We start from the raw sequence: 19,570 nt of genomic DNA, 5'->3' as shown, positions 1-19,570 counted from the left end.
ATGTTACAGATAGTGGCGTCTTCAAAGCAGGAAACTTATTCCCATTAGAGTACTGTGCATCTTGCCGTGCTGTAACTTATTGTGACTTATAAATCCTACTGGTAAAGAAAGTTCTACTAGAAAAATCATACTGAGATATCATGTGGTACAGCAGTAGAATTTTATCTTATCTGATGTGATTTCTCATGTTTATTGCTTTGAACAATATCTATAGTAATATCTAAAACATTTTCCTACATAAAACAGGAAAAAAGCTAGAACATTAACAGTGTTTTGCTTCCTGATTACATGATAATTTGCGCTTAGCAAAGAAAATATAGCATTTAACCTAAGACTTACATGGTAATATTCAGTTTTTATCAGATTTGAGTTTTTCAGCATGAGTGGCTACAAACATTACACTCTGAACATAATGTGTAACATTACAGAAAAAGAAGTATTTAAGATTTAAGAAAAATAGAACGTTAATCAAAAAATGCTTATGAGCAGCTCTAAGAAAATTCTAAAGTAGCAGCCACTCAGTATGCTATTTTTTATTATTATTATTTTATCAATTAATCTGTGGGTTTACAAGATTTGTGCTTATTTTTACACCTTTTATTTTATTTAAAATAATTCTGTAATTCTGAGAACTGTGCTATCATCAAAATCTATTTTGCCATTATAGTAGTATACCATTTAGCATTTATAATACTAAATTTATTATATGTAATACTAAATATGAACTACCGTAAAATTTTAGCTGTCTTCTGAAGAACCGTTTTCTCCTGACAAAGCGCTGATATTATCAGAAAGCTGTAAAGCAAAGGCCTGGATTGCAGTAAGAGCAGCCGCACAGGTTGGTGCTGTATTTTGAATAGATGATATTTTGTTTTTCATGTCTTTTTATGCAACTTGAACAAGCATCTAGTCGTTACAGTACACATGAAAGACATGAATTAAGGTTCCCTGCGATTTATGCCATGGGTCTCATTTGAAGACATTAAAATGCACACTGACTGACTAGTGCATTTAATCCCTCTTGGACAGATCTGGCTCTGCTTCTACTTTGGTTCAATGCAAATATAACAGCACGCAGCCTGATATGTGTGCCTACTTATTTGGCATGTGGGTAGACATCAGTAGCATCCAGGTGAGGATATTTGATTTGAAATCGCTTGTGTAGTAATTAAATTGTCAGCAGTAATGATTTATTTAACTGTGGTATGTACCATCTGTCAGAAAAAAATAACGGAATATTTTTCTTTCTTTCATATTTTAGAATATGGTATGTAGAGCAATTAATTTTTCATTTTTAGCTTGCTAGTATTAGGTTTAAAAAAAACTATGTGTGTGTAGCAGTGAACTAGTCCTGAATAAAACAAATATTATTTTCAGGTCAGTGAAGCTGTGCTTGCTTCTCAGCTATTAATTGGAAGAAAGAGCGTTAAAGAACACAATGTGAGGGATACAGTGCAAGAGAAAATCCCTGAGTTTGCTTCCATGGATCTTCTTGCTTCATACAGAGATTTCCTATCTGGTATTCCTTTATATCTAAGAATTTTAGAATATTAAATTAGTAGTAAACTACATATGCCATGTCATCCAGTAATATATTTAATATCTAATTTTCCGTTATGAAAAACAATTTGTCAAACTTGGAAAGTAAAAGCAAAATCCTCTTGTCTTGTACAGCTGTACAAAACATGGGCATGTTATGTAACATGCCCCATGGGTCTTTAAATATCAGTCTGTGCGTGTGGTAAATGGGTTAAGGAAAATTGCCTTGTTTGCATGCTGTGGTTCACAATGGGAGAGAGAGAGTGAGAATGAGAGAGATTTCCACTGTCTTTCTGGTAGAACTTTCTTTTACCTAATGATTTCCAACTTCTGGGTTTATATTCTGGATTTGATGAAATGGAAGTTTTTGTTGAAAAATACTTTCAGTGAAATGAAGAATTGTGCGATAGCAGTGTCCAGACATTGTGATGAATCAAATGACACTAACGCAAAATATTTAAAACTATTTTGAAACCAGGAAACACTAATTCAGTGATAGCATTTTGATTCAGTGCCTTATTTTCAGTTATCCCAAGTGCCTGACAGAGAGCGAATTGTGCTGCCTGACAGTTGTTGGCCCAGCGGAGCAACGTCTGCTTGCTGTATGGTGTTCAGCAGACCTAAGGGCTCTGACTGGCTTGTGAAAACAAATGCTGTGCGCTAAGACCTTCCATCCACCTTGTTGTCTTGTAGCTCCTCCATTTGCTTATAATTACAGATCATTTTTTTCTTTTAGTAAATGCTGCAGGTGTTTCTCCCGATAGCTCCGTTATGCAATACAAAGAAGAATAGAAAGTATAAAGAGGCAATAGTAGGCCAAAATGTATAAAGGTGAACTTAAATGGAAATGATCAGCACGACATGCTAAATATTTTGTGTAAAGCCATTACTGAAACACATCATTTAAGTTTCATTTCTAAACAATGTGAACATTTTAAGTAAATTCTCTTTTTACAATGGATAATGAAATATCAGGAATAATGGAGGTATTCATATTTTATAGAAGGATACATTATTATTTTCTGTATGTTTGCTATTAAGAATTACTGTAATATAACTGTGTTCAGTTTGGAGTGAGCAGCAGACCAGAGGAGTTCTGTTGACTGTCAAGGAAGGAAGTCAAAGTTTTAGTGAATTAATTAATAATATAGTGGTAACCGTACTGTTGTACTTTTTTTGGAATAAGCATACCTTTCAGGTAACACCTCAAAAAGACTATTTTAGTCCATGGTTAAGAACGCATTTCATTCATGCTGTGCGTAATATTTAAAAGGCACTGGATCATACCAACAGTAAACATTTTACTGTTGTAACTATGATTAGTGACTTCAAATATTTCTACTACTTAATAAATATGTGTTATAGAACACTGGGGCTGTATAGAACAAGGGCTGTATATTTAAATTCAGCAAGGGTTTTGTATATTGCCAAAATACTACCTGTAAGGATTCCTAAGCCTCTTTAATAAGGTATATGAAATAAACCAGAAGAACCTGTGGCCTTACACCAGGGGATTCATTTATGTCTTGTAGGCCCAGTGCACAGCAGAGTTGCATGATGCCAAAGCGAGCATAGGAAGCATTTTTTTCAAACAGCGTTTTTTTCAGAGCGAGAATATTTACCTCGATATTCTCCGTATATATAGTCTTTTCCCTTTACTTTCTTGGTGGTGAAAAGTAGGGAGCAGCTATATATGAACCTATTGACTACGAGTGACCTGGTTTCATGGGAAATACAGGGAGAGGGCACTGCAATTGACTTCTACACTCTGCATGTCTCAGAGGGAGAAAACAAAAACAAAACCATGCTCTCTACCCACCCTTAGCTTCCATGGATGAGGCAGAATCTGGACCGTGATTAGAGAAGTATTTCCTTTAAAGTGTGCACTAGTGCTTAAGCGGAATAGAAAAGGTCTTTGTGATATTTAATAAAAACATCTGTGCATTAAAAAAATTGCAATTTGAGTTACAGATAGTCGGTTCCAACACAATATAGAAATATCTTGTGAACTATAACCATTCATTTGGTATTCATTTTTGAACTCCTATTGTATTTGCAGATGGATACGATATTGTCTCTAGAAGTCCCACAGCAGCTAAAAACAAATGTATCGTACAAAACAAGCAGGACCAAAGTGAAGAACTAGCATGTCTTGCCACTGAGGCCTGCCAGAAGAAACAGACCATAACATGGGTTCACCTAATTCGCTACCACATTTATTTAAAAAGACTTTACAACACAAACCCTCTATTTGGTATGACTTTTTTTTTTCCTTCCTCTACAAAACTGATGCAATTCAGCTACTGTTCCTGGGGGCCAAAAGTGTAAAAGAGTTGAGCCCAGAATCTGAGATAAGCTCATTCCTCTAAAATGTGTTAATGGGAAGAAACTTGACTGAAATAAAAATAATTTTGTCAGTTTGCAAGTACTGTAAGGGAACACATCATTATCTTTCCCACAATTATTCATAAGCTTTAATGACACTGCAAGAAGCATGTGTCAAAACAGAAATCCTGTCTTTATTTCTATAGCCTTTTCTCATGCATAAAGTAAGTGTATTTTTAACTCCAGACAGCTCAGCGTTAAGTCACCTCAGAAGTACTAAATCTAGTCAGTTTGGGAGCCTGTTTGTGAGGGGAGGCATTGACTGTCATGTAGATGGAAAGGCTGAGTATTATTTAAATGAGTTTTAACTAAAGCCCCAGGTGTTTTGTTGGTTTATTTCACTGCACATTAAAGATGGTAAAGGATGATGCTGTTAAATAGAATAAGGATCCATTAATTTCAGAGTCCTAATACTGTGCATCCGCCTTCAAAGGCTACAGTTGGGTATACAGATGATGACCAGACAGTCGAGACTAGAGTCAGTCTGTACGTTTGGGAAACTGCTCTTCGCTTTAGAAGTAGCCTTTGCCAGCCAGAGGGGAAGCTTAAAAAATAACATTTCAGAAAGGATTTTTTTTTTTCCCCCTAAAGTACCAAATGAAGGAATTATTCTGCTTTGCCACAGAGCTATACAGACAAGTAGGTGGCAAAATGTTCTTGGATGCCTCAGCTGCAGTTACAGTTGACAGAACCTAGACAGTGTAGCTGTGTAAATTAGGGTAAGCTACATAGCTCTCAGAACCTCTTCGGGCTGTACTGAGTAAATATGTGTTTATGTGGTACCTTGACATCTAGTCACCATATTGGTGCTTACATCAAGAAAGCTAAATTTAAGGCAATTAACCTCAAATCTACTCATCTGATTTTACACTGCTTTTGTAATGTCAATATGGAGCCTTTTCATTATCTGGTCTCCAGTGAAAAATTATGAAACAAATAATCTACTCTAATAATAATTGGACCATCAGTGTAATTGTTGGAAATATATTTATTTGGTATTGAATCAAATTACATATTTTATCATATATTTTTTAATTCCCAAATATCTAGTAGCTATGGAAAGCGTACTTCTAAATGGCAGGTGATAATGAAATAGAAATCATCTCTTGTCAAAACTTCCCTTAAATCAGGACCTCAGTCATCATCCACAAGGGACGGACACTTCAGTTCTGTTTTTGACACAGCAATTGTTCTACGCATAGGAGAAATGCACACCTTCCTTAAAAAACATTTGGCAGAATATTCAACGTGTTGTCTTGAGGATTGCCCAAATGAGCTATGCTATGTCGAAGTGCCACTTCGTGTTGCACCTGATCCTTCAAAGGTATTTATTATTATTTATTTATTATTCCTGTTTTTAACGATGTTTCAAAAATACGTATAATACTTGCACGTTGTAGAATCACAGAATCATTATGGGTGGAAAAGACCTTCAAGATCACTGGGTCCAACTGTAAACCCCTGGACACCATGCCTGCTAAACCATATCCCTAAGAGCCTCATCGATACGTTTCTTGAACACCGCCAGGGACAGTGACTTCACCACTTCCCTGGCCAGGCTGTTCCAATGCTTCACTGCTCTTTCCATGTAGTCATGCTTCCATTCAACTTCCTACTGCCTCAAATAGTGGTATTGCTTGGAGTGCTATGGGAAACTTAAATTCATTACACATTATTCTTTATGGTTTCTTTTTTACCTGCTGTGTTCAGTGTTAGATGACGGAAGGGGAGCCTTGAGAGGTGAGGATTTGTTATCTTATCAAACTGAATTAAGCTACTTTTGTGAAAGTAGCTCTTCTAGAGTTGGTGAACTTTCTGCAATGTCGGACAGCATATCATTACTCATTTCCCAACAAAGAGCTGACTATGGCACTGAATAAATTGTAAATATATGGTATGTGACATTTATAATAGCCATCGTATATCAAAAAATATTTTACTCTGTCTGCTCTTCTTTTGACATAATTAGTATTACACTGTCCTAGAATAATAAGTTTCAGAGCTCACTGTCATGTTCGTGACAGGTGCAGGCTGCATAATCATGTGTTAGCTTCACTGTTGTAGACAGCTAACAAGCAGAAAGCTCTTACTTTTCTTATCAATTCTCAGCTTCATTGATTTTTATCACAACATTTTTAGAAGCTTCAACTATTCAGTAGACTGTATAAGTTATTTTTAAAAATGTTACTGTAAGTTGATACTGGTTTTTCTTTAAGTACATTTTTACCGACAAGATAATTTCACATCTCTATAACTCTTTTTTTTTGACTCTTGAATTATTTTTCAGCTCTACTGAACAAATAATCCAAACAAATTACATTAAAATTAAGAAAGCTATAATTAAAATTGTGCTTTGTTTCATTTTTTGACAGTTGTATTTTATTCCACATTATGATAGTATGCAGGATGGATATGCTTAAATAAGACAGTAGTTTTTTGTTTATAGGATTTTGACAAAGTTAAATAGATAAACATATGCAGCAACCCTCCTGTTTGAAAAGAGCAGTTGTAATATTCTTCACCAAAAAAATCAGTAACAAAAATAACAAAATGGAAAAAATAAATGATGCAGTTCCATGAAAAAATATACCACACATGACTTAGAAGAAATATGTAGCATAAAATGCATTTTGGAGGGTCCTAATTAAGGGGCATGGCATAGATTAGATCGTTCCCATGTCTGTCTATGCATTTTATCCTAGTTTTGTTGACTCTGCATGTTAGCAGGGACCGAGGCTGATGTAGTCTCTTGTTGCCACAGCTGGAGTCCAAGACTCTATGTAGAGGAACGTGTAAATGGTGATTGCCTCAGTGCTTAGGGTCTGTGTGGCATTGACCCTCGCGAGGTAGTTGTCCCGTGACATAAGCCAGGTACATCCATGTGCCCAAACGCATGACTTCAGTACCGCTCTCTCCTGCCTTCATTCCATTGTATTTCCATGTGGGATGGGAACTGTTGTAAAGTAATGTTACATTAGTGGAAGTTCATCTTCCTCCTACCTATAGCAATCATGACCTGCATTTTCTGAAAATAAATTTGGCAAAATCCTCAAGGCTTTTCTGGTTATCAACACTAAAAAAAAAAAGAACAATTTTCGATGTTCACATTTTGGGATCAACAATCATTTCATACAGCTTCGGTGTTTCCCCAAATGTTACTTTGTGGCCTCCAAAATCCTTTGCAGATCTGTATAATGCTTTTACAAAGTAGAAATGGCATAGCTCTGTTTAGCTGTATAAATGTTTTTACATTTGCATTTTTTGAAAGGAGAAATATTCTTGAGTGAGAGCTGGTTAACAGTACTCTTCTGATTGCTCCCCTGGTTCATAACAACAAAACATTAGAATTTGATGAATGGCCTGCTACTGTTGCATGTATAGTTTGGTAAATGACATACGATGGATCTTCACAGGTTAAGAGACTGAGTTTTACTTTGGTAAAACTTTGCAGTTGTACAGCTAATGAGAAAGCAAATAGGTAAACATATAAATCAAGCATTATTTTAACATTCAAGTTACTATTTTAATTATCAGTATGCATGAAAGTTAAATTACTATTGCAGCACAATATTTCATACGATCAGGGTGTTATATAATACCTTTTAGTAAAAAGAGTAAAACCATGAGGAGAATATAACACAAGAATTGCAATTGTGGATGTATCTGTAAGCCAGATGAAAGATTTGAAGGCAATTGCATTAACTTTAGAAGCATCACATTATGTGAACTTTGTTGCTTAAGTTCAGTTGGTAAAACGGACATCTTTTAAAAGAAGCATAATTTTGTACTGGAGCGAGTCATACTGATTCTAATAGACAAGAGATTATTATGAACAAGTGCATGTTACACAAGAAAAAAAAAAGCTTAAAATATAACATTTGCTTTTGTGTTTCAGATGTCTTATGAAAGTAGTGGAATTTCACCAAAGTTTTCACGTGTGAGAATAGCTCGTTCTGTTCCCGTGATCACCGAGACAGACAGTCAGACAGAGAGTAGGGCAGCAAATGCTTCCAATAAGCAGCTTAGCATTCAGTGGTACCTTCCTTCCCTGGCAAAGCCATCCGATGATACAGAAACTAAGGTATAACTAATTAAAGCCATTCCTTATATACTGGGACAAATTAAACATCATTAAGCATCCATTCTTGAAAACACTGGTATATTAGTAATGCCATTTTCTTGACATTCTCCATGTAGTGAAAATATTCATCTAGTTCATCTTCATGTGCTCTTATATTGATACTGCTTCATTAGACTGGTGAATTATGTGCCCTCCATGGATTTAAACATGGTATGATGACACATGTGCACATGGTCATATTGGAAGTATAAACAATTGTATATCCCCTTTTGCAAATTCAGTAAAAGCCTACTTGAAGTCTGAACTCTGGAGATGAATGTAAATGGGACTGAGTGACGAGGATCACTAGATATCTAGATGGTGACTGTATGGGCTAATAGCTCATTTAAAAACCCATATAAATTATATGGATAATTCAATTGTTGCATACCCATTAAAACTTAGTATAGTAAAAATTCATAGGAGCCCCCACTCTCCTCTTCTGAAAGCTGGTTACCAGAGTCTACAGCAGTACACCCAATTTGATTTATAACTTTGTAGCACTCAAATACCTCAGGTCTACTGTAGCATACAGTACCTTATACCTTACATGTTCTGCCTCTTTCCAGATTTTGCTGCTTTATGCTTATAATACAAAGCCTGTCAAGATTAGCAACATGAAGATTTTTAGTTCAGTGTCTGTATTTTCAGGCTACTTGTGGATCCCACTGGTTAGGTAAGTTGTCACTGACATTGTCCTGTTATTTCATGCTGTATTAATGGTTAGTCAAACTTCTAGGATGAGAGAAAATGAAATACATAACAAAGAACTGTAAGTCTTAAAAGCATTCATTTTATCATTTCAGAGATTTTTCACTATCCAAACATATGCCTTTTCAGTACATTAGTATTTTGTCTTTGTTTCTTGAAGAATTGAGTAGCACATGCTAGTTACATTATCCTGGCATAGCAATATAAGAAAAAACTAGCAAATCTAAGAAGCAGTTACAGCAGCTATTCTCATAACTGCAAGATTCTTCTCAATTGTAGCCCCCGACTCTGCTCTTCTTTCTGCATCCCGTGGTGTTAATGGCTGAAGGCTTCTCCCAGCCTTCAGAGAATTCCAGCTCCAGAATTCTTACCCCAGGACTAACAGAGCAAGGGTAACTGCAGCCCCAGTCATCCAGCCTGTCAGCCTTTTTTTTTTTTTTTTTTTTAACAGATACATACATAAAATACTGCTTCTTGCCATTTTTAATGCAAAAAGCCAAAGCATTTTATATTTTCAGTTTCTTTAATGGAAAACTTTGTATGTGTTTGTGTGAAATTACACAGTCAGACTTGAAAGGAAATCTAGAAGTTAGACAATAGGTAATAGAAGGTCAGTGTTAATACAAGTTGGAAACAACAAATACTGCTCTTTTATAACAGCAATAACGAACAATGTTGTCTTCTTTCAGGGTTATTTCTTTACAGGAAGAATTATCTAATCTGAAGCAGCAAGTTGAAATTCTGATGCAAAGCTCTAGAAGTTTGTCCTCAGCCTCAGAAATTGCAAGCTTTCCTGAACAAAGTGAAACCCTGAAAATAATTCCTTCCACAAAAGCCAAAATGAATATTGCAAAGGTTCCTCTTGATGAAAAAACAGAAGTAAGTGAGAACAGTTGTGACAGTTTTTTTAAGATGTCTGTTTGGGGGAATGAATTACAGGCAACTTGGCAGATGCACTTCACACACTTTCAATCAATGTTGAAATACTTTCACTTTTAAGATTTAATTGTTCTTTTCCTATTTTTGGTACTTGATAAAATTAACAGGCATGTACATCCCCTTGAAAGTAAAGAGCACATTTTCAGGTACATCAATGCCTTATTTATATCAATCCACACCCGAAAATACTTGGCAGTTTTGAACTGGCAGGGCACCAAATCAGGCCAAAACTGCTTCTTAAAAATGGTTATAAATGTTCAGTGCAAAATGGGCAGTGATGGCTTTTGGTATAAGAAACTTTATTCTACTAACATTATTCCAAAAAAGTAAAAGTGGCAGTGAATTTATTTTCATTTTCTCTAGGCCACCTTCCTCTCTTCATTTTATTAGAAAGGCTGCATATGGTCCGCAACCAAGTAACTCTCCCTCCCTCCCCCCCATCACACACAAAAGAGGTAATTTCAGAATTTGCCATGTGGTCTCTTTGAGATAATGTCAATGGAATAGAATGTTGCCACAGCGTAACTGCTGCTTGATAAATGCCACGGCAAAACAGACGTTTATTTTCAAAGTGGGAGACATTTATCATGTGACAGGATTCTCTTTATATCTATTATATGAAATGATTAATGATGTAGAGGCTGTCATTTTGCCTGGATGGACGCCGTGAAACAGTAACAAATGCTCCCTGTGCCATTATAGAGAAGCTGTATTTTGACCATCTTGGAGAACAAATGATGTTTTGGCCCATCACAGCATACAGTGATTTCAGGAGGGCAGCCGGAGCTGGCCTTTAGCAAGTATTCCTGATTACCTGAAGGTTTTTGCTCATTAATGTATGTCAGCCATTGGAAAACCAATATTTAGAATATGAAGATTACATGTATAAATATCATCTTGTTGGGCTGTTTGTTTATAATGTCTTCAGTAAACAGACAGAGAAAAAGGTGTGCTCATTGGAGTTAATTCCTCTCCCAGGTCAATTTTATTTCGGTAAAAACTGCGAGGATTGGACATTTGAGCTCATATAGCAAAGCCAACTATTTGTGCTGCAAAATTTATGTTCATAAACCCTGCTTTACACTAAGGGTTAATTCAGCCAGGATAACCCAACACTTGAACGTTCTGAACCGTTTTGTAAAACCAAACTATCTAATACTTTATCAGGGAAGATTAATGGTAAAGCAATCGTTTTCTTGTTTTATACCTTTAGGAAATGGCTGAAAGGTGTTTGTCTGAAGTACAAGCACTGCTCTCTCTTGTTCCAGCTCTGTCATCGCCATTAACTGAGGTAGGCTACTTCCATTAACAGCAGAAATCTGTTTTTAATATAAAATCTTGTTCAGTCAAACTGAAGTACAGATTAAACCACTAAGTACCTTTCATTTATTTTTCTCATATATTTATTGGGCTTGTATTTTACAAATGCACACCATTACAAACCATGCACAACTACTCTGTTAAGAGTCACATTTTGAAACATGCAAAAGCATATTAAAAAGTGAATCACACTCACAATGGATTCATCTGATTTATCCCCCGTTTTCTGGTCATTGTTTATGCAGACTCCACTGAACTTCTTATACTTCAATTGCACTGTAATTGCCAAACGTGAAGTAAATCTATCCCTGTGTTTTTAAGTTTTTCAGACTTTTATTTTCCTTGACTATCTCTGCCTTAACCATGACATATCCTCAGAGATAGCTTGCTACTTTTTTCTCCAGGCTGTTGTATTCCTATTGTTACCTATTTTTTGTCATCATTCAGTTTTCCCAAGTGCTGATCACAGATTAAGTTCCCATGTTGTTAAGTGAAAATAGGTCTTAACGTATAAACAGAGCAAGATCTTTAGAAGACCAAAAAAAACCAAAAAAGAATATAATAAAGTCTTGCAAAGTGCTTAATACAGTGCTTGGAATGACTGTGTTCCTCTTGTCCGCGTGGTGCAACCTTGCTGGTTGCGGTGCTGCCAGGAGCAGACGGCGGGAGCTGCTCAGCCAGCCCGCAGGGACCGGGAGAGGCCGCAGCTCCTGCAGCTCTGGTTCAATTAAGAAAAGCCAAGGAAAAGTTTAGACTCCACCATGATGTATGAACCCCCTCCTAACACTCAAATATATTTCCTATCACATTATAGTGACAAATGGGTAAGACATCCAGTGCGCCCCTCTTTGCAGCCTGCTCACTCTTCTATACCAGAACAGAATCCTGAGTTTTATCTGTTAACAGTTTGTCTAGTGGCCTATTAGAAAAGAGAGAATCTAGAACTGCCTCCTATGTATCCTACAAGTGGATATGTGGGAGTTCTCAAGTTCCCTTTTACTCATGTTGCACTGCCTTCATTCCCCTCTGTGTCCATCCGAAAGCTCTCTCCTAAATGACTCCCAAACCTTCACATCACATAATCCGATTTTTTCACTGTATCAAAACACACACGTTTTTTCACTGAACCTACACTTCCTGTGGTCTTACTGAGGTGTATGCAGTGTATACATACCACGGGTGCCTAGGGAAAGGTATAGATGAGCTTCCTTAGAACGACCTGGACCTCCCGGACCTGTTTTAAATTCTCATGAACTCTTTTCCTTATCCGCTTCCCTTTGTGAATCCACTATGTGAGGAAGCAGACTTAGAAATCTCCAGACTTAGCAGTCTTACTCCAGTAAGAAAAGTATGCTAACTGATCTGTTTTATGCATTCTTCATGCCAAAACAAGCTAAAATGTTACAGCAGGTGGAACAACTGACTTTTTATTATTTAAGTGGAATTTAGTAGAGACCAAATTCTATTAGGTTTGGGAGATTTGGTTGAGCAAGCAAAACGTAATCTTCAAGGTGCTGAGTATCTTCTTATTTCTGTGAAGCTTTTAAAAGTTGTAGAGTGCTCAGCACTTCTTTTTCTATATTATATTTGTAAGCAGTGTATCCAAAGTTTCAAATACACTGAAGTGTTTGCATTACAGTCTTCCTGGCTAGAGGTGGAAAGCACCGTGGGGGGATTACGCCTTAGGTGGTTTTTGTTGTCTTCAGGCTGCGGGAGAAGGCAGCAAAATACAGTGCTATAAACTTTGGTTTTGTGTAGCTTTACATCCACACCATAGGCTTTTTGCTCCTGGTCTCGTTCAAAATTAATTGGACAAAGTTCTAATTTGAGGGATTTCTTTCTTCTCATTCTCTAAACTGCTACATTTTAACTGCTATCATGTCTCTAGTGTCTCTCTTTTTTTTTTTTCACTACTCATATGAGTAGTGAGTGCAGTACTTTGGCTTCAGCACTGAAAAATACATTTTCATTGAATTATTTATTTCAAATTATTTGGCTGTTTTAAGAATAAAAAATGCTCAACCAGCTTGTTTTAGAGTTTTATATTTAATATTTAGTTATGTTCGCGAGGGTCATACTAAGGCATAGTACTTAGGAATTCCATTTTTAAATTATAGAAGTGTATTTCTGAATAAAATAATTGCATTAAAAATTAACCTCTATTGATAGCCCTGCTCCAGTGCTTCTCTTCCTGCACAATTATTTCTTTTTAATACCTAAATCATTTTTGTTGCATGTTCAGCTAATTCTTCTCCTTGTCTGATGAGCATAGAAAACAATTTATTATTGCCCTCTGGTTCACCTTTTACAGCTAGCTCTGTTCTTTCAATCTCTTATCATAGGAAAAGTTTTCCAAGTTTCTGATCATGCTTCCTGTTCTCTTTTGATATCTTCATTTTACTTACAAATGATCAAAAGAAACTTTGTGAGCAGGATTCTTCATGGAAATTTCCTCCCCTTAATCCTAGTCTACTGGTTTAGTGCAAGAGATTTCATTATCCACAATTTGAAATTGAGGCAACTGAGTATTTGTTTTACACTGAGTATTTGTTTTGAATTGACTAGTTACTTATTCTTTAGGCAAAGTTCAGAACTCCGGTTTGAAATAACAAACAGTACACTCATACAGAGGTATTTCTATATTGTATATATGTACTTCTTGGTACTTAAAAGCTTAATAAATTTATTCATTTGGTATTTTTCCCTGCCTTTTTTTTTTTCCCAGATCCCATTTGATATTACTTTGCAATCAATAGCTGCTTTGGAAAGCATGTTTGATCCTGCCAATGGATGTGTAATAACTGAAGAAAGTCTTTTCAATTGGATCACATCTCTGCTCCAGTAATTTCTATTTTTGCAATAACTTAATCATTTGCTTAATGCTTAAGTTCAGGAAATTTAGGCTTAAGTGTTAGGGTGGCGAAGTAATAGAAAGTTTCCACTGACTCCATTAATCGCATCAGGATTTGACTGCTAATGTCCTTTATCACTTTCAGGTTTTTTTCAAACTGTTTAAAAATTAAAACTACAATATAATTTTAGGAATTAAATGTATTAACAGTACTTCCTAACACAAATATTAAAAAAGTCTGATTTAATCAATCAAATATAAGAAAGTGAGTCTGCATTTTGTTGGGGGTTTTCTAGCTTTTCAGAAGTCTCTATTGATTAGGAAAGGTGACTAGGGTTTTGGTCTCCTAATATTCAATTAAAAGAAACTGATTTTTCCATAAATCTGCATTCTTATCAGCAAATTTTTAATTGCTTTTGCAGTCACCAAAATATTCATCTATTTCTGAATTTGAGGAAAAAAAAAACCTAAAAACCATCACTGTTCTTTTACATTTTTTCTATTTGAAAGCTAGCATCTCAGATTTTTCTGAAAGTAATTGATGGGGAAGGTATTTTCATAAGGCAATTTGAAAAAAAAATACTTATACACTTACCGCTAACAGCATCACGGGGAAAATGGAAGCAAAGTTTTATTACAGACAAGGATTTTCTTTAGTGTTGCTACTCTGTACCTTGTTATAACTCCTATGTTCATACTTAAAAGCAGAATATTAAATAAAATGATGTATATATGCATTTAAAACATCTTATGCTTTCCACAGTATTTTTGTTGGAACCAAAATATTATCCTACCACTTTCTTTAACACTGCAGTAATGTAATAATGTTGAAATGTTGACCTCACTGTATCCATAGCAGCAGATTTCACTCTTATAAACACAGAATTAAGTATTCAACACAGGTTTCAGTAGAAAACATTGCAGAAAACATTTTTTTTTTCGCATATAATTAAACTCTCTGGTTAAAATCTGCTTGTGAGGATGAAAGCTCATATTTAAACATGTCTTCAGTAACTACATAGAATAAAGTATAAAGCTAATTAATTGCAAAGTAAATTGCTTCTTGTTTTATATATTATAGCAGTTTGGGTGTTTTTTTCTTTTTTCTTGCTGGTGAATGAAGATTAGAGTTTACAGTGTTAGACTAGAATAAATTTGTGTCAGCACCATGCTCAATTAAATTTCTACAGAATACTTTCTGCTTTACTGTCTCCAAAAGCATAAAGGAAGAGAGAAAAGTGCATCTTGTTTTATCTCACAGTCTGCAGTGTGTGAGAGGGCCCTCCTGCTGTATGATCTGCCCTGCTATCTGCCTTTTCTAATGCTGCAGAGGGCTAATTACCACCTTGACATCTTGAAAAGTTGGCATAGTTACGAATTCTTTGCAAATTGTAACTACTTTCTCCATTCTGCATGTCTACAAAGGAATTTGTAATATTTCTTCATCTGATAAGTGGTGGGACAGGGCAAGTGTACTGTGGGGATAAATTAAATGGATTCTGAAATGAATGGTATTTTATCTTGATAATGCGCAAGAAGGATGCTAGAGGTAACTGAAGAAAAGTAAAATCTGTACCACTTCCTTGAGTATTGGCCGTGGATTGAACAAAGTAAGAGAACAAAACAGTTTATGATCCTGTAATTAATAATTGCATGATCAACAGTGAAGAAATACTCAAATTGAACGGGGAGCGCAATACTGAGAATTCTGAATGTTTTATGTTTCAGAATATTTCATTTTTCAAATATTATTTTGATATAGTTTTCAGTTACATTGCTGCCTAAATACAGAATTGTACATCGAAAGCATACGTAGGATTTGTCTCATATCTACAGATACTGAGCTACTTGAAAATATTTCTGGTTAAATTAATTTTAAGATGTGGATATTAGTGATTTCACACAAACTTACCAGTTATATGATACTAGTTTTTTAATTCCACTTCCACTCCAACTCATTGCGAGATTTTCTTCGGCATTAAGTATTTATCCATTCTTTTGGGAAAACAACAATCCCTAGTAATTAGCCTCGCTACGCCTCGAAGATAAGAGTAATCCCTTCATCTGTAGGTACTGTGAAGTTCAGCATCTCAAAAATATTTTTGAATGATGGGAGTGAAAGATGTAAGTTGTTATTTTAACACAATGTAGTCATTTGTTTTCAGTAACATTTTCAATTAAATCCAAAAAACAGGATTTTTTTAAGAATAATGATGGAAGTAGAATTAATTGTTGGATTTACAGGCTAATATGCTAAACTAATTAGGCCAGCAAAGAGTTCCATTTATGTTTGCCAAAGATTCTCTTTGAGTTAAAGATACTGAAAACATCATCAAATGAAAGAAATGAAAATAGGAAGCAGAGGTTAATTTTCATAAAATAGAGTGGGTGAAAGGGTCCAGAAGCAAGTACTGAAGTCAAATATTTACCAGTGGAATTTAATTTTCCACTTTGAAACACTAGAGATAATTAGAATTATTATCATTTGTCTCTCATGTCAGCATGATTTAAGATTCTACTTAATGTGCAAAGAAAAAAAAAGAAAAATATGTATTGAAGCAAATTACAGCAAAAATCTCACTGTCACATGCAGGAAAATAAAGAACTGCACTGCCTGGGAGATCACGAGATGATGGCTCAGGGTCTGCTGGGGCTGTTCTCAATACAGTCATGTGGAAGGCGAAGCTCTGTAAAAAGTCAGGGCACCTGCAGGGCTGGTTTAGCTTCTGGCCTGTTGTCCAGGCATTTCGGTAGGCATCACAAAGCAAACATGCCTTAGCCAAGACTTTTTGCTTCTTGAAACTCATGTGTTCACCTCACAGCTGTGTGGAGTGGTCAGCACAGGGGCTTTCACTGTGTTTTGGGGGTTTTTTCCCACAAAAGCAAGCATTACAGGATGCTTTGCAGCACTGGAGCAGAAGGGCTCTGTGCTTCAGCACTATCACCTTGTATCATGTATCTAGAGTATGACCTATCTGCAGAGCTCAACTTCCAATCTCAACTGAAATCAACTTTCTGTTTATCGTGTGAAATTATTGCGTACATTTCACAGAGTGTAGTGTATTGATTGCCTCGGTTACATTCCCATGCTTCCATTACCGGACAGTGGCATTAATGGACCATTAAACATTTCGCTAAAAATACTTCTTTACAAGTAGTTCGTTCTGTGGTAAACGGAATTGACTACACTGATAGCACGGCCTCCCACTTGGAGGTTGGAAGCAGCAACACTTCATGCTTTCTAGGGGTTATAAACTTGCAGTACAAATGAACCAGTTTGTCCTGTGATTACAAATACAGGGTAGAAATGCAGCAGTCACTTGAAATGCTAGCATCAGTAATACCAACACAACCCTTAACATTTGGAAAGAACTGGTTTAATTGGGGTGGGATGAGGTGGGGAGGGTGTCACAGAATGATGTCAAAAAATGCTGGTGCCCTTTATTTGAAATAAAATTATTAATTGCTTGACTTGGAGGCTTACAGAGCTTGGAATATGGGTACTCACTTATCTCTCCTAAACCTGGTTAAGCTCCACACTGAGGTGCTTAGGAAAGAAAAAACAGAGGATATTGTTTAGAAAAAGCGTTAGCTCCCTGTGGAAGGTACACAAAGTATTCAATGCAGATGGGAAACAAGCAGGTTTAAAAGCAGATTAAGAAGGTTGGAAGGGGGCACAGGAGACTTGTAGGAATGCTGTTGGGCCATTAGTTTTCATAATAGATTTGTAACAGAGAAGACATATGGCAGATATATGATGACTAATGATTGATTAATGAGGATGAATAGATGAAATAAACTAGACACTTATTCACTGCTGTCTGGAAGCAATGGTATTTTAAACAGAAGTAACTTTTTTTTTCTTAGCACTGAGATCACTTACACAGACCAGAAGTGAAACCAACTTGGTAAACCAAAGCTCCATCAACAAAGGAGAGTGAGTGGGGAATTTCCTACCTGGCAATGTTTAGGGCCACTTATAAGATAAAGATTCATTTAGTTAAACTATAATTTCCCTGTCTGAGAGCCCTTCAAAGGTGATCTCCACTTTGCTTTAGCCCACACTGCTGCCAGAACTGCTGGCTTTGTTCTGCTGCATGAAGTGTGAACCCGCACCTTTCTGTGCACGTTCGTGCGGCTGCTACCTTCAAAGTCAGCACACAAAGACCCTCCGTTGCTGGAATTAAACGTGTAGAGGGGTGCGCACGGAATAACTCTGCTTCGAGCACAACATCTGTAATAAAAAACGGATGCCCACTGGCAGGTTCACGTTAGCAGCTGTTCCAGTTGCAAACTGTATTGCCAGTTTTTCAATAGTATAATAACGACAATAACAATAATGCATTATGATTAAATATAAGCTGTTATTTATGTTTGCCGCTTGGTGGCCCCGGGGCCGCCGCTCCCGCTCGCGCGGGGCTCGGGGCCGCGCCGCGCGTGCCCGCTCCGCGCCCTGCGGGCCACCGTAGCGGCCGCGGGACGGCGCGGGGCAGCCGCGCGCGGGGGCTGTTGGGACGGGCTGGCAAGTTGGAGGCCGCGCGGGAAGTGGGACGGGGCGGGCGCGCGCGCGGCGGCGCTGATTGGCCGGGAGTGCGCGGCGGACCCGGGGGAGAGCTGCGAGCAGGCGCCGCGCGGGCCAATCGCGGGGGCCGGCGCGCGCGGGCCGCTCCCGCGCCGGGGGCAGGGCAGGCCCAGGGGCCCGGCCCGGCGCAGCGCGGCCCGGCCCGGCCCGGGCGACCTGGCCAGGTGCGCGGCGCGGCGCGGCGGGGCGGGGCGCAACGCGGCAGGCGCAACGCGGCAGGCGGGGGGCTCCGGCGCGCGGGGGCGGCCAGGCCAGGCCAGGCCAGGCCAGGCCGGGGCGGGGGGTGAGGGGGAAGGTGGGTGCCGGTTGTCAGGCGGCGGCGCGGTCCCGGCCGAGGCGGCGGCCGAGTCCCGCTTTCCTGACCCGTTTTTCTCAGTTTCGCGCGTTTTCTCCGAGCGCGTTGAGATGCGTGAACCAAAACAGTATAGAGACACCCCAAAAGCCCCTCTGCCTAAAAGAGATATTTTTTTTGCTTCTTGCGCCTTGAGGTGAAGGACAGGTTCGCCTCTCAACTCCTCGCTTTGCAGCAGTCAGATTAAAAACCCGGGAATAAACTTTATATGTCTGGAATTGGCAAGTCTGGTTTTAACTCTTAGAACGACGGCTGTCAGGGGGAGAAAAAAAAAAGGCAGTGGAACTTGGTTGCCTTGTGGAAGCACTGAAAAGCATCCTACTGCCGCTCGTGCTCTGCTGTTAGACGTTTAGTTTTGAGGATTTGCCCGTTCTGCGGGGTCGTGAGCCCCCTAGGTCCAAACTTCCAATGTTTCCCTGCAACAGTGGGTTTGATGCCTGCTCATGCAGCTCCATCTGCTGTTGACAGGTGAATCGTATATGCCCAGGACTCCGTGTTGAATATCTCTGAGCACGAAGGAGACAAAATGTTTTTGTCTCTTGTAGTAGCTGGACTTCTGGATTTTGGCTGTATTGATAGCACAAAAAGGTTGATGCCTTCCTTTTAGAAAAGGAAATCGTATGTTTCCTGCACGACTTAAAGCAACTAAAACATGTGAATGAGTGTCTGCACCTTTCAGCAGTGTGTTGAGTTGAATGGTGGTAATTCTGTAACTCCATAATTCTGTAACTCCTCCACTAAATGTCCATCTTATAAAGAAAACAGTATGAA

The 19,570-nt window shown here is 37.8% G+C and overlaps 1 protein-coding gene across 1 annotated transcript in view; it reads left to right on the top strand.

The window, feature by feature from the left end:
- CFAP54 (cilia and flagella associated protein 54) overlaps window positions 1-13,859 on the top strand; it is a 100,916-nt gene extending 87,057 nt beyond the window's left edge. The window contains exons 61-69 of the mRNA XM_088532882.1: window positions 743-838; window positions 1,378-1,519; window positions 3,599-3,793; window positions 5,040-5,248; window positions 7,820-8,005; window positions 8,614-8,720; window positions 9,445-9,634; window positions 10,908-10,985; window positions 13,740-13,859. Of these exons, the coding sequence (XP_088389008.1) occupies window positions 743-838; window positions 1,378-1,519; window positions 3,599-3,793; window positions 5,040-5,248; window positions 7,820-8,005; window positions 8,614-8,720; window positions 9,445-9,634; window positions 10,908-10,985; window positions 13,740-13,859 (1,323 nt within the window). The remainder of the gene's footprint in view (window positions 1-742; window positions 839-1,377; window positions 1,520-3,598; window positions 3,794-5,039; window positions 5,249-7,819; window positions 8,006-8,613; window positions 8,721-9,444; window positions 9,635-10,907; window positions 10,986-13,739) is intronic.
- The last annotated feature ends 5,711 nt before the right edge of the window (window positions 13,860-19,570 follow it).

Source organism: Tinamus guttatus, unplaced genomic scaffold (genome assembly GCF_059628265.1).
Source record: "Tinamus guttatus ecotype Peru unplaced genomic scaffold, ASM5962826v1 Tinamus_guttatus_pri_ptg000472l, whole genome shotgun sequence".
In the NCBI taxonomy this organism is placed as follows: domain Eukaryota; kingdom Metazoa; phylum Chordata; class Aves; order Tinamiformes; family Tinamidae; genus Tinamus; species Tinamus guttatus.
Note: the sequence above shows the minus strand (reverse complement) of the source record. Positions and strands in the feature narration are given on the sequence as shown.